The sequence below is a fragment of the Cydia strobilella genome, chromosome 2 (genome assembly GCF_947568885.1).
Source record: "Cydia strobilella chromosome 2, ilCydStro3.1, whole genome shotgun sequence".
Lineage (NCBI taxonomy): Eukaryota > Metazoa > Arthropoda > Insecta > Lepidoptera > Tortricidae > Cydia > Cydia strobilella.
Window position 1 is genome coordinate 22,690,000 of NC_086042.1, and position 16,637 is coordinate 22,706,636.

Genomic DNA, 16,637 nt, shown 5'->3' on the forward strand with positions numbered 1-16,637 from the left:
TTTTTAAAAATCGTAATTTTGATGTTTTGGACTTATAAAAATCGGGATTTTGTAAATCGTGGTTATAAAAATCGGAAAAACATATTTCGGAATATTTGGGTGGGGTAGGGTACTATTTATTTTTCACCTCAGCATCTCGACCAAGCCTACTTTCGTCACTCCAGGGAGTGAAACAAAGTAGCTCTTTAATTTAGTGAAGGCCATGAACTGCCACTTCATACTTCGGGGTCTATTACAAACTCGAAATACATTTTAACCTTTAATATGTTCTCACTACTGAGGTGAAAAATTATATGTGCAACACGAGAGCAAAGTTATTTTACATCTCGTGTTTTTGAGTCCCTCACTACGCTCAAGATCCTAGCTTAGAATCACTCGCTTCGCTCGTGATTCAATTGTAGAATCTTTCGATTACTCGGGACTCAAAATCAACACTCGCAAGAAAAACCAGCTTTCCTCTCTTGTTGCACAAATAACTATTGTAATGTAGGTAATTAATGAACGAAAAACAATAACAAAAATACATACAATATTTATTTATTTACTAGGTATTCAAGTAAATAACATTTTGTTACATACAAAGAAGTCATAGTTAAGTGTTATAGGTAGGTGTATTTAAGATTTTGTAACTTGTACATTGTCTGGATGCCAAAACCGAGAATTTAATGAGGTATAAATTTCAATGATATACCTTAAGCCAACACTACTTGCACTTTCTAAATTAATTTTTACGTGGTTAGAATACAATCCACCATCAACAACAGTCACACTTCCTGTTTTGCCAAGTGAAATATCTTGACATGCGATTCCTGTGATATTGGTGCCTTCTGGATACACTAACTCTTCTGTTTTCTGGCGTTTTAAGAATATTATGCCGTGTTTTTTCACTTCAATGTAAGACATTCTGGCGCCGAAGTCATTCCCCAAAAATAAATCATGGCCTAATATTAAATCACAGTAAAATGTAACAAATTGTATTGCACAGATGTAAGTGCGTAAATGCATTTTAGTATTGTAAGACGGTTAAATTGTGTCAAAGTCATTAAGTAACTGATAATGGGTTAAAAGAGTAGGCCGATTCATGTAAACAATAAAATACTATTAAGGTCAGGCATACCAAAGTAATAATTATGGTTATGTTACAAAACTGATAGCGACCGTCGGTTTACTTTGATTACTGACTGATTTCTTAGTATAAACTGAAATTGATACATACACTACCTAAAGTCTTAAAGAAGTCCATCGGTGGCCGAGGCGGGAATCGAACCCGCGTCTTCAGCTTACGCGGCTGCGGCTAACGTCCTGACCACCAGGCCACGGCGGTACCCGTCCCAAATTCTCCGGTGTATGCTATCTTTGAAAGCGTAGGCCCCTTTGACCAACTAATTCTGATCTGAACTTTGATTTCTTAGTGCTGTAAATGTTTCGTGATTACCTACATTGATTCGAACCGTTGATAACAGTTTTTAATAGCCTAAAGTATACTGTCTATTATTGTCTTAAGGACCAAGTATTAGCGTTTAGCGTGCAAGATATTATTTTATAGTTCACCAACCATATCTTCTTCTTCACCAAAAGCAATTTCTGTTACTTAAATATTGACAGAAAACGTACAGCTAAAACCGTTGAATGTAATAAGAATGAGTAATGAGCATACTTATAATAGTAGCATACCTTTTAAGCCAATAAATTGAGATGAATTTACAATAAAGATCACTCTAGAAATTCGCCTTAACGTTCATACTGTTATTGTGTTATTATCAGCATTGCAAGCGCAATTAATTATAAAAATAAGAGATAGGAATTAAAAATAATTATTATTTATGAAATGATTCACATGATAATACAGGGTGACATTAAATTGGTGATACAAAACACTTGATTGTGGCTCAGTTAATGCCCAATAGTATACTACAGTAACTCCGTTGTTAAAATTAGCTGTATTTAATTATTACCAGGGCATAGAACGATTAGTAGTAGGGCCAGGCAGAACGTATCCATCGAATAGAGTTAGACCAAGAAAAGTCTGCAGAGATTTAGTCACAAAACGCAGTGCCAGACGTCATAATTTCATACAAGTTTGACGTTTAAAAAAACACCTGCACTGCGTGTGCTGTCTAAATCTCTGCAGACTTTTAGTGGTTTAACTATAGTAGTTTATGTGACTGTTACATAATGCCTCATTAAGTAGGTATGGGTATGTAGTTACAGTTACATACGCTGCTTTTTTTAAGCTCTCTATTATGTTCAGGAACCGCATGTTGCGAAGAAAAGGGGAATCGGCGGGCCAAATTGGCGTTTGCATCCACACCACCTGATTTGATCAGACAATTTAATCAGATTAGCACAAAACTGTTCCCGTCTGGAGTGGCCTTAAGCTGTTTAGTCTTATGTACCCTGATACATTTATGGTAATAATAAGCGAACAACACACACACACACACACACACACACACACACACACACACACACACACACACACACACACACACACACACACACACACACACACACACACACACACACACACACACACACACACACACACACACACACACACACACACACACACACACACACACACACACACACACACACACACACACACACACACACACACACACACACACACACACACACACACACACACACACACACACACACACACACACACACACACACACACACACACACACACACACACACACACACACACACACACACACACACACACACACACACACACACACACACACACACACACACACACACACACACACACACACACACACACACACACACACACACACACACACACACACACACACACACACACACACACACACACACACACACACACACACACACACACACACACACACACACACACACACACACACACACACACACACACACACACACACACACACACACACACACACACACACACACACACACACACACACACACACACACACACACACACACACACACACACACACACACACACACACACACACACACACACACACACACACACACACACACACACACACACACACACACACACACACACACACACACACACACACACACACACACACACACACACACACACACACACACACACACACACACACACACACACACACACACACACACACACACACACACACACACACACACACACACACACACACACACACACACACACACACACACACACACACACACACACACACACACACACACACACACACACACACACACACACACACACACACACACACACACACACACACACACACACACACACACACACACACACACACACACACACACACACACACACACACACACACACACACACACACACACACACACACACACACACACACACACACACACACACACTTAATTGTAATAAATTATATGTTAAACTTTACTTTAGCTAAAGTTCATACTAATTATATAATTTCTTCACCTAAATATTACTTCAAATGATATGTTCGGTTAGTGTACACTCTCCTTTTAATTTCGCCCCGCAAAGGATGTCGAGTCGGCCATGCGAAGATTGGGACTTCGAGACGGCTTTGCGACTGGGCCGTTTCGTCCAATCCATCTGTCAGGGAACTCTTGCTCCAAATGATTTCGCACACTTAGAGCAAACTGCGCTGGTGCACCATCTTGCCGGAAATGAGGATTCTCCAAATTTTGCTCCGGCACTTCTTGTAGCAAAACCGTCAACACGTTTCTCGAGAATAATTTTATCTTAAATTTTATTGTAAAACCTAAATCTTGCATAAATTCTTATTTTCTTTGACAAGTGACAAGTACTAATAAAACACGTTTACATCATAAACTGTGGCAGGTGATTGATAACCAAAGAGGAAAATGTTTATTTGAAATCATTTAACCTTTTCTTTGTTTATCATTATGTTAGGATAACCATGTGAAGCCTAAAAAAACGGGATAAAATAAAAAATTGAAACAAATTACTTTTGATTATTTTTAAAGCATCAGACTTAATTGAGGGGCTTAGTTTAGGGAAGATGTATGTAAAAGATTGATTTTGTATCACCAATTTAATGTCACCCTGTATATTATATTATGTTATTCTGTTCTTGGCCTCTTACTATGCATAATATATACTTATGAAAAGTTAAGTACAGACGCAGGCGTGTCTCACTTCGCGATTTCGTCGCGTCGCTACAAGTACCTGCGGCCGCCCCAATTTTGGGATGTTGCCATAGTAAGGAGCTATCCTCATTTAGTGACTAACAAGAGGGACGCCGCTATACGTGAGAAACGATAGGATGTATCTCTTATCACGTCTCACGTATAGCGGCGTCCCTCTTGTTAGTCACTAAATTAAGCAAATTGTAATACTACTACTTACATTTACATTACGAACACCTATGAAAAACAAAGGAATTTGATTTGACCTCGGTTCTAATATTAGAAGAAATGAATTACTTAAGTTTTATTCGAAATTAAAATGTCAATTGCACACAGTGTAATCTAAGGCCGGTCGCAACATGCGGTTCCTGAACATAATAGAGAGCTTAAAAAAAGCAGCGTATGTAACTGTAACTACATACCCATACCTACTTAATGAGGCATTATGTAACAGTCACATAAACTACTATAGTTAAACCACTAAAAGTCTGCAGAGATTTAGACAGCACACGCAGTGCAGGTGTTTTTTTAAACGTCAAACTTGTATGAAATTATGACGTCTGGCACTGCGTTTTGTGACTAAATCTCTGCAGACTTTTCTTGGTCTAACTCTATTCGATGGATATGTTTATACGTTCTGCCTGGCCCTACTACTAATCGTTCTATGCCCTGGTAATAATATCATTTACGGTGGATTTAAAAGCCGTAACAACTAAGTAGTTCTAAACTTCTCGCTGCTCTGTCAAACAGGTAAAGCTGTTAAGAACTCTGCACAATGCGAAGCTCCAACTTTTGTTGCGCTTTAGAAGTAACTATAAAACAAGAACATCATGCAACTGACACAACTAATGAGTAGGTAGACTAGGTATTAGTCTCTAAGTTATAAAGTTAACTTAGTTCGTAACTTCAGCTTACCGTCCTAGCCTAGAACCGCATGCCGCAATATCATTTCATGTTGTAGTGAGTTGATACCTATAAACCTATACGGTTTTTAGTTTTTACAACGAGTAAACTTAACAAGACTTAATGAAAAGGGGAAAGGTAGAGCAATGGCTCTATCTTTTTCCTTCTCTTAGTTAACAAATAAAACTATTTTTGTTTCTTGAAATTTATTCAGTTAGAAATTTGTAGGGTTTACAATGTTTGCATTCTATATACTACCTAGTTACTGTAGAATGCAAACATTGTAAACATTGTTGTAGTATAGTATTGTACCTATCTCTACTATTAGTCCAATAGTAGAGATAGGTACAATAGGTACCTACTCGTACCTATTCCAAGAAGACGCTAATAATTTATCCAATGACATCCACGGTCTCTCTTATGATAAATTGATTCTCTTTCCCCATAAGCGATTAGCACCAAAAAAATTCTGTCAAAGATGTTTTAAATGAACAAGATTTAATTCAGCGATAAAGCGAAGGAGGCTACATAGCTAAGTACCCTATTTTGTATAAAAAATCACTACATAAAAGGTGACTATATTTCATTCAAATGAGACAAATTTCAGTGAGATTATCACAAGCTTCCATTTTTTTTAATGCAAAATACGTTCAGAGGAGTCAACGGCATTTGGCAAAAAATAACATGCCTCCTATGGTTTCTTTTTCACTTGAGATTCTTTCTACAGCCCCTATTTCGCGGGACTAATCGAGCGTGAACTTATTCCGTCACGCAGGTGAAATACGATGTGAATTATACCTACGGAAATTATACAGAACAGAAACGCTGTAAAAGAAGTGCCTTTGTTTTTTTCTGGAACGAAGTTTCTTACCGGGCGGTTGGCGGATGGGGGCTAGGCGTATAAAAGTGTAGTATTTTTGCGTCACGAAAACCCGTCACGGCCTTTTCTTATTTAAATTATTTTTCGAGAATGAGTAGCCTAATTTCACCAACTTACGTATATCCTTGGTGCAGTTGGCCGCTTTGTAACAGCGACGATCCGGGTTCGAACCCCGGACGTGTCATGCAGGTATTACTTTTTGTATTTTTTTTTGCACTTGAATTTCATATTTTTGCTTGACTAAGCGAGTGTGAAGTGCGAGCTAAGCGTAACAGTTTCAGCTTGTACACAATTGTTTTCTTATGTTTAGTTGTTCTCTCTGCCTTTAAGTCGCATTTTTGTAAAATTTTGTAGTTTTTTATTTTATTTGTTTTAATTATTCACTCATTTATTCACACAAAACAATAAAAATGTGCACACTACATAAAAAAAATACAGAAATTGAGAAAATCTTAAACTAGTTACATTTAAAAAATCCGCAACGCAGGCTTCGTCTGGTGGCTACAAATGCAAATCAGCAACATGCTTCGTCCCAAAAATACCAATGATGATATCCGCAACAGGATAATATAATACGTTTATCAACCTAGTGTTCCACGACACAAGATTTTTTCTATCCTACCTATAATGAAATAGGTAACCCACTTATACATATTTATTTGTTGTTCCCAGCTTAAAAAAATCAGTTTCTGTAAGTAGGTTCCTACCTACTTTTATTTATTTATGTTAGGGAGAACCAAAAGCTTTAACTTACAATAGACAACAAGATTAATAACACTCTCTTTTTTGGGCAGTCGTGTAAAAAACAGGAAGCCAATTACAGGAACTCACAGATAGTGACAAAGTATTTAATTTTAAACTAGAGATAAAAAAAGCATAATTGAAAATGGCAATAGAAGCCTTACCCAGATCCTAAGTTTTGAACACTTAGTTCATTAGCGCCTAGAATAACAAAGTTCTCAGAGTTTAAAAGATGAAAACAAAATAAAGTAAAATTTATCAGATTCAAATGCAGTTAAAGAATACGTTTTACCCATCCTACTTACAGAAACTGATATTTTGCTCATCATATTAGAGGTGCCGCTTAAAAATCCTATTTTGTAGAAGCTTTACGGATGCTCTGGGCTTGACTGAGTCTGACAGCTATCAGAATCTTTTTACTAAGAACAGATTATTAACAGGTATTTATGTTTTTGTACTACGATGGTGGCCAAGAAAGTCTGTTTGTTTACCTAAATACATAATTATCGTTTTATTTGAATAGGTTCTAACATATAATATTAGATAAATAAATAATTCCTCGAATTAGATATTCTCTTCTTCTCTTCTTCCTCGCGTTATCCCGGCATTTTGCCACGGCTCCTGGGACCTGGGGTCCGCTTGACAACTAATCCTAAGAATTGACGTAGGCACTAGTTTTTACGAAAGCGACTGCCATCTGACCTTCCAACCCAGAGGGGGAACTAGGCCTTGTTGGGATCAGTCCGGTTTCCTCACGATGTTTTCCTTCACCGAAAAGCGACTGGTAAAATATCAAATGATATTTCGTACATAAGTTCCGAAAAACTCATTGGTACGAGCCGGGGTTTGAACCCGCGACCTCTGGATTGAAAGTCGCACGCTCTTACCGCTAGGCCACCAGCGCTTTCGCACGCTCTTACCGCTAGGCCACCAGCGCTTGAGAGAATTAGATATTCTACAACTGAAATTTAATATTTTATTTTGTTCTAAAACAAAATTCCTTAAAAAGTTGTTTTGTTGCTACAAGTACATTCGTAAGTCCCCAGAGTAGCTTAGCCAGGAGATTAACGCGATCCTACCGGCTTTCCAAACTCTTACAAGAAGCTAGAAATTAGGGCACCTAGTCTTAAAGCACTAAGCTAAGACATTGCACACGAATGTACAATTGTACAGAGGAAACCCAATACATTAGTAGCCACTTTCTCCACTGGGCCATTTGAGTAGGTACTTTAAAGTAGGTACTTACATTAAATAAACTACAAGAGTATAGCTATTAGATACCTCATCTACTAGGTTACCTCCTTAACCTCCTTCAGTTTATGTTATTAATGGATCAGAGGTTTTTTACAACTTTTTTAACAGTCAGTCAGTTGGTATATGCCATGTTAGTCTGAGTATTACTACTAGGCTGCTTATAAGTATACGTGTTACGCTACTCGGCCAGCTTTTAGGGTTCCGTACCTCAAAAGGAAAAAACGGAACCCTTATAGGATCACTCGTGCGTCTGTCTGTCTTTCTGTTCGTCTGTCACAGCCTATTTTCTCCGAAACTACTGGACCAATTAAGTTGAAATTTGGTACATATATGTAAGTTTGTGATCCAAAGATGGACATGTAACGTAAACAAATAAAGTTTAAACATGGGGACCACTTTTGGGGGGTAAATGAGTAAATTAAAAAATAAAGTTTTTCAAACTATATTGTGTTACATATCAAACGAAAGAGCTCATTATGAGAAACTCAAATATATGTATATATTTTGTAATTTTATGATAAACAGTTTAGTAGTTATTCAAGAAAATATACAAAAAATGACCATGGTAGAGAGAGCGCAAAGGGCAATCCTCAAAGTGATGCACTTTAAAAAACGCGACTACCCTACAACTCAACTCTACTTAGAGTCCAAAGTGCTCTCTGTAAGGCAGATATACTTACTGCGTACAATTTTGAGACAGCATTCATTAGTGCCATTTAATAATAAACGACAGGGACACGCTGTCTGTAAAACGGTGTCTTGCCGCACAGCGTTTGGCCGTCGACAGATCGAAGCGCAGGGCGCACGTCTATATAACAAAATTAATAATTTAATCGCAATTTATAGCTTGACAAGGCGGGAAGTCAAAATTAAAGTACAAGACTGGCTGCTAAATCTAACTTACAATGAGACTGAAAATCTCCTCGTTATAATAACATAGGCAGAGGCAACTAGCTAATGTATAATTAAAGTGTAAATAAATTTAAATAACTTAAGCAACTATTTATTTATAGCAATTAGTTTAATGTTTTACCATCTTACTGCTGTACACGACCTTCATTTTTGTTTCGACATCGAATTTAGACGAACTTTAGCCCCTAAGGCACAGGTGCTTACCTAGTTTAGGGGTCGAAAGTCTGACCTCTCCATACTGTCATGTTTGTACAAACCCTTGTGTTATTGTTTATTATGTAACGTGCTCCTTATGTACAATAAAAAATATTTTATTTATTATTATTTTTTATTCCCCCCTTTATCTCCGAAACTACTGGGTCTAAAATTTTGAAAAAAAAAATACACAAAATATTTATTTACCTATAGATCACAGGAAAACCTATTAGAAATGTGTAGTCAAGCGTGAGTCGGACTTAATTACTTAGTTTTTGATCCGACCCCTACGGGTTTTTTAAAGACATTTCACATAAGAAATACATTGTTTAAATCGTGTAATGTAGGGAACCCTTGGAACGCGAGTCCGACTCGCACTTGGCCGGTTTTTTATGTGGCTACCGATAGCTACAGCCAAAAAAACAAGATGAGTCGGCTTTAAGCAAGATTTAGAACTTGCATGCAATTTCCATAACATTGCGGTATCTGAACAAACTTTTGAATGCAGAGCAAGTAGACCTAAGTAGTCGGCAATGTAACGCAATTTGCATGCAAGTTTTTGCTAGTCTACGCCTCGCTTTAGACAATTGCCATTGAAATCCCATTATGTGGTCATGTTTTTTTGGTAACTCCGTAAAACATAAGTAGATAGGTAAGCCGAAAACCGTTGAACCCCTTTGGAGGAGACATCCAGTGCTATCCAGTTTTTGTACTCGTATGTCAAATATATTTTATTTTCCGACATCGATCATGTTACCCTGAACACTTTATATCGAATGACAAGTGGCATGATCAACTAGTTGCCAGGTAGAAATTGGTATAAAAGGGACCGACCGATCCATTATTGATCATTCTATTCATTCTTCTTTGCGCTGCCGCACTGAGTTATTCGTCGCCAAAGGAATATTGAAAGTTAAGTAAATACTATGTTGAAAATTATTATAACTGTTGTAATAGTTATGTCCTTACTTGATTAATTAGATGGATTAATTAATTTAATCATCTCTTAGTGAATTATAAAATATTAGTGATTGTATTTATTAGTTGTTATCATCATAAGGTGAATAAATTGAATTATTAACTTTAATAAAACAGTTTTATTTTCTATTACATTTCTTTGTTTTTTTTATATATCATACTTTTAACCTAAATAGCATCCAGTTATTGTTATGAATAATTTTGAATCAAGGATAATAAATAACTTGATGACAATGAGTTAAATATTTAAATAATCCATTTACATAAAAGTAAGCTTTGCCTTTATTTACTTAGACACCTATCCCTAATTTAGTTAATCTAACATACCTACTAAGCGTATGTAAGCGTTAGATTAACTAAATTAGGGATAGGGATAGGGTTAACTTTACATAGTCGTACGTGTTTTGGAACGATGCGTTCTGAAGTTTTTTGAGGATCTCTATTATAAACCGTCAATATACCGTTGAATGTAGTTTGAACTTTTTTGTCTCTTTCTTTTTGCTAACAACGTGAAGGGGCAGAGAGAATAGAATCCAAGTATTTCGAACTTGTATTAGGCCCCGCATGGTGAAATGACATTTGAATTTAAAAAAAGGTCACTTGAATGTCATTTTGTCTCACTCAGTGAGCAAAATGCGAATTTGCTCACTGTTTTTCAGTAGCAAAGTACCCTTGTTCGACCTGCTCAACTTGTGCGTTCAGAATTATTTTCAACATCATTATAGAAAAACAATTTTTTCTTGTGGACTTTTAAGGTTTATGACTTATAATCATTAAACAAAGCTAAATTTGGTATTTTTTATTAAATTCTCAAATCATTTATTTAATGATAATTAATATCGAACGAACAATTATAATGAGCGTTTAACGTTTTGTTATCTGTCAAAAGCTACTTAAACACGATCCAAATTACTTTTCCCACTAGTGGATAAAATGCGTTTTTACCCGCTTGTTTTAAAGGATAAAAACGGCTTTCCGAGAAGCAATTTAACTTTGACATTAACCTAGAGTCTAGACTTGTTCATTTGTTTAACAGTTCATTTGATAGCTAATTAATTGTACAAGGATAACAAAGTTTTACCTAATTCATTCGCCATTGCGCGCAAAAACGGTTCATAAAACAATCATTAAACCAAACCAATAACAAGATTTTGAACACCAGTCGACCTTTTTCCTTATGATGAAATAACGGCGGTTTGCTTTTACACATTAATAACGGAAATATTCGAATAAATTATCGGGTCGGAAATCCGTTTATGAATACAAATGAATTTAAAATGAGCAATTGTATTAAACTGTTGTTTGCGGTTTTTTTGGCGTTAAGTCAATACAATGGGCAAAGATTTTCAATGGAACGTTTTATACAACAGTAACATTTTATTACACTTATTCTCTATTATATGAACTAGACTGTATCCATCTATTACGGAGTTATATCTATCTTTGGTATAATGGAAAATAGTTTTACACAATTTTATGTAGGTATACCTATTAAATCATAGCTATGCCCGTCGTTCATTAGTTACTCATTGGATTGGATTATCCAACTCAATACTTTATGAAAACTAGAACTAAATATAACTAAGGTTAATGCGGAGAAGACCGGTATAATTTATTTAAAATAAAGTTTGACTGGATAAAACTAGGGTAATAATACCCTATATAATTATTGTTAGATACGTAGACGAGGACACAAGTGAAACAACCGGTAGCTAGTTATGCACTGCTTTATTGTCGTATAGGTATCGTGGTGGGCGCAGCCACGCACACATGCAAGCATACGCTAGACGCATATATATCATCCCTCCACCTATTAAACTATTAATATTTTAACCTAATTTCAAATTAACTAGTAATATTTTTTAAAATCTATTTTGGGACGGGGACGCCTCACTCTCCGTGTCTCGCCTGTTGGCGGCCTATTGTCGGATTCTGCCTCATAAAACTCTTCCTCGTCTTCCTCTACGGGGTGAGTATGGCTTGACTCATTCTGGTGAGGCGATGGCAACATCAACGGTTGAGGCGGCGGTGGCGGCGGCGTTGGCGGCGGTGGTGGCGTTGGCGGCGACGGCGTTGGCGGCGTTGGCGGCGGCGGCGGCGGCGGCGGCGGCGGCGGTGGCGGTGGCGGCGGCGGCGGCGGCGGCGACGACGAAATAGAAATTGGCGCAGGCGGTGAGTGCGTAAGTATATCGTGATCGTCATAGTCCCATACATTAGCATCTCCCAGGTAACCTTTATACAATGCTAGTTGGTTTACATGTTTTCGATAACTTATTTGAGAATCCCAGTCTTTAATTAAATACATAACTTTTCCTATTCGCTTTTCTACCGTTCCTTTACTCCACGTAATTTTATTATTGTTTACATTTTTCGTATAGAGTACAAAGGTGCCAATTGCGAATTGTTTCCGGTTAGTTACATTATTATTATCCTGTGAGCACTGAACATCGGGCTTATCAGACTTTGGAGCCGCAGACGAGGGCAGCGGTGAGGGTGGGGATAATAGATCTATACGTGACCTCATTTTACGTCCGTAGACTAATTGCGCGGGGAAGAACCCAGTGGTAGTGTGTTTCGAATTACGGTAATCAAACAAATATTTTAAAAGTTCCATTTTCGCTTGTTTAACGTTACTGCTCGACATAAGACTAGACCGTATTCCTTTTTTAACTATTTTCACATATGATTCGGCTTGGCCGTTGCTTGCAGCATGGTACGGCGGTGACGTGACATGCTTAATTCCATTAAGGATACAAAAAGATTGAAATTCTTGGGAACAAAAAGCTGTGCCATTGTCCGTTACCAAAGTTAGCGGTATACCGAATCTGGACATAAATTCATACAATTTATCGATAGTGGCGGTGGATGTAGTTGTGTTGGCCATGTCGTACACTTCTGGCCACTTGGAAAACGCATCGACCAGCACTAGGTACATTCGACCATTTATTGGGCCGAGGAAGTCGGCATGGACACGACTACAAGCTTCCTTAGGCGGTGTCCACGGAACGGGCTTGACTCGGGCTGGCGCTGGTCGCATCTGTATGCAAATATTGCAAGACCCTATCATTCGTTCTACTGCTTCGTCCACGCCCGGAAACCAAAATCTAGACCTAACCTCCGCCTTAGTCTTCACTATACCTAGATGCGATTTATGGAGCTCCGACAACACTTTTTCACGTAACGTGTCTGGAATTACAACCTTATGACCCCTCATAATGCATCCGTTTTCGTATGATAGCTGTGTTCGACATAAGTGGTAAGGTTTAATTTGTAAATCGTTAACTTTGTTTGGCCATCCCTCCATTATATATTTACGTACCTTAACTAAAATAACGTCATTACTGGTTTCTTTGCATACGTCCGAGAAGGTGACAGGCAGACTACCACTTAGAACGAAATGTACATAAGCGGCGCGATCGCACGGTTCCGCGCCGACATCATCAGCACATTCCTGCGCCGCGCCCCGCGCGCCCGCGCAGGCCGCGCGCTCGTCTGTCGGCGCAGGTGCCGGCGCCGGCGCCGGGAGACTAGCGCGAGACAAAAAATCAGCGCTGTTGTCAGCACTTCGCACATACTCAATGCAATAATTATACGCACTTAAAAATATTGCGTATCTTTGGAGGCGATTTGCTGTCACTTCTGGAATACCCTTATATGGTCCAAAAATCGATACAAGGGGTTTATGGTCTGTGCGAAGGACGAACGGCTCTGATTTTCCATACAAATATTGGTGGAAGCGACGCACACCAAAAATAATAGCAGTAGCTTCCTTTTGAAGCTGTGAGTATCGTGTTTCGGCTACCGACAATGTCCTTGAGGCAAAAGAAATCGGCCTCTCTTGGCCTCCGGGGTCCAGTTGTGATAAAATCGCACCAAGGCCCCGGGGTCCAGCATCGACTGTCAAAAATAGCTTAGCCCCCGGATTGAAGTGAGCCAAAACCTGATCTGATGCCATACATTTTTTATCTCCATGTAAGCGGTATGGTGTGCATCCTTCCATTGCCATTTAGACCCCTTTTTTAAAAGGTCATAAAGAGGACACAAGATTGACGACGCATTTGGTACAAAGTTCCTGTAATAATTTACTAACCCCAAAAATGATTGGAGCTCGCTAACATTATTCGGAATGGGAGCCTTTACTATCGCTTCGACCTTATCGGGTGACTTATGTAAGCCGTTTTTGTCTATAACATAGCCTAAATAACTAACTTCATCTTTATAGAAATCACACTTTTCTTGTTGTAACGTCAATCCTGCGTCTTGCAACCTATTGAGCACGGCGTTTAACCTGCGCGCGTGCTCGGCGTCGTCGTGGCCCGTGACGAGCACGTCGTCGAGCAAGCACAGCACGCCCTCCATGCCGGCTAGCACGCCCTCCATGGCGCGCTGGAACACGGCCGGCGCGCTGGCGAGACCGAACACCAAACGAGTATACATATATAGTCCCCGAGATGTATTTATGCAAGTGTACGGCTGTGACTCATCATCTAAAACAAATTGGTTGTAAGCCATTGATAAGTCGAGTTTAGTAAATTTAATGCCACCATATAATTTTGCAAATAATTCTTTTGCTGTTGGCAAGGGGTACTGGTCGACTATCAATTGCTTATTTAAAGTAACAGAATAATCCGCACACAGTCGTACACTGCCATTCCGTTTTAACACTGGGACTATTGGCGAAGCATACTCGGCATGGTCTACGGGTTTTAAAATGCCTAATTGTACTAGCCGGTCGATTTCTTTGTTTACCTTATCGCGCATTGCAAATGCGATCGGCCGCGCTTTAATAAAAACCGGTTTCGCGTTATCTTTGAGTCTCAGCCTGACTTTGTGTTTATTGAAACAGCCTAATGAATTTGAAAATAATCTAGGAAATTTTTTTTGTAGCTGTTCAACTGAAGACAATTGGTGACAGTGATTAACTCGTACAAGTTCCAATTGAAAGGCTGATATAAAATCCCTACCTAGAAGAGACACTCCGTCGTCTCGTACGACATGTATGTCTAACGAATGTGTGTAGTCATCGTAGCACACAGGCAACCGCACAACGCCTACACATGCGATGTTATCGCCATTATAAGTAACCAGCCTTCTTCGCAACGGACCCAATGGCACATCTTTAAAGTATAATTTATAAATATTATTTGAAATTACAGTTACGGCGGCACCGGTATCTATCTCAAAATTTAATTTTGATCCGCGAACAGTTACAGTGCCTACCATTGGCTCTCCCCGCAAGGAACGTATAGTAAATACCTCACCATCGTCCCCGAAGTCCTCGTCTCCGGCTCCATTGTCTACGTAATTCACTTTTGATGGACACACCCTACGTAGATGGCCTTTAACGTTACACTTCTTACACACATAATCACTATACTGACACTCCGCGGTCTTGTGGTTGGTATACCCGCATATGGTACACTTAGGCTTTTCTACACGGCTACTCTTTGTAGCGGCCGATCCCTTGGCACTAGCACTGCGTGAAATCTTTAATAGCGGGTCCCGCGCCGCGGCGCCCGCGGCAGATGCGCCAGCTCCGCTCGCGCTGGCGGCGGCAGCTGCACGCGCTGTGCTAACATTCTCGGCGTACTGCACAGCTTTGCTAAGTGTAAGGCCAGCCAAATCTTGCGCGTAGAGCTTTTCTTTTTCGTAACAAGCCCTCATTCCCATAATAAAGCGATCGAGTAGCGTTTCTTCCACATTATTGAAGGCACAAAGCGACGTCAGACCACGAAGTCTCGCGGCCCACTGCGAGTGAGATTCGCCTTCTCGTTGTACCGCTGCGTAGAAATTATGCCTCTCGCTGAACCCAACTTGTTTAGGGTTGAAATGGGTATCCAAACTATTTATGATATCGTCGTAGGGCACCGTTTGTACATCCTTAGGTAAAACCAAATCTGCAGCGAGTCTGTACGTACCCTCCGTGAGTGCACTTAGCAATATAGCTCTCCGCTTTGTTTTAGTCGCGTCTGTCACATCGGTGATGTCGTTTGCCACAAACCACTGTGTCAGGCGACTTTTGTATGTCTTCCACTCCTGTCCATTGTGGTCAAAACTGGTCAAAATTCCAAATAATCCAGTCGACATGTTACTTTTTTTTTTTTTTTTTAAATGTGGGTATTCGTCGCCACTGTTAGATACGTAGACGAGGACACAAGTGAAACAACCGGTAGCTAGTTATGCACTGCTTTATTGTCGTATAGGTATCGTGGTGGGCGCAGCCACGCACACATGCAAGCATACGCTAGACGCATATATATCAATTATGTATATAACCTATAAACATAAATAGGTACGTACTATCAATTTATCTTTGGTTATAAATAATAATCACGAAGTGGTACCTACCTGTTTGGATTCACAAGCGTAGTGTATCATTCAGATTTATAATTATGTGAATTAAAATTTGCTTGCAAAGGCGAGGCACCATTATTTTATTTACCCAGAACAATCACGCGTCGTAAACTAGTGCGTTATCATCAGCAATCTGGTTAATTTTGCGTAAACAATTTTCAGTACAGAAATTATTTATGTAGGTACGCCCGCGCTACAAATGACTAGGACGTGCACTGACAACACAAGACAACCAGATCGG

The 16,637-nt window shown here is 39.1% G+C and overlaps 1 protein-coding gene across 1 annotated transcript; it reads right to left on the minus strand.

The window, feature by feature from the left end:
• Positions 1-12,430: 12,430 nt before the first annotated feature.
• Positions 12,431-16,298, minus strand: LOC134754270 (uncharacterized). Its single transcript, XM_063690493.1, has 2 exons — positions 15,304-16,298; positions 12,431-12,482 (listed from the first exon to the last, which is right to left on the minus strand). The coding sequence occupies exons 1-2, from the start codon at positions 16,127-16,129 to the stop codon at positions 12,469-12,471; spliced, it is 840 nt and encodes a 279-aa protein (XP_063546563.1). The 5' UTR covers positions 16,130-16,298; the 3' UTR covers positions 12,431-12,468.
• Positions 16,299-16,637: the final 339 nt, after the last annotated feature.

Excerpts from the sequence above, each read along its gene's own strand:
- LOC134754270 (XM_063690493.1), bottom strand. The coding sequence starts at position 16,129 with ATGTCGACTGGATTATTTGGAATTTTGACCAGTTTTGACCACAATGGA.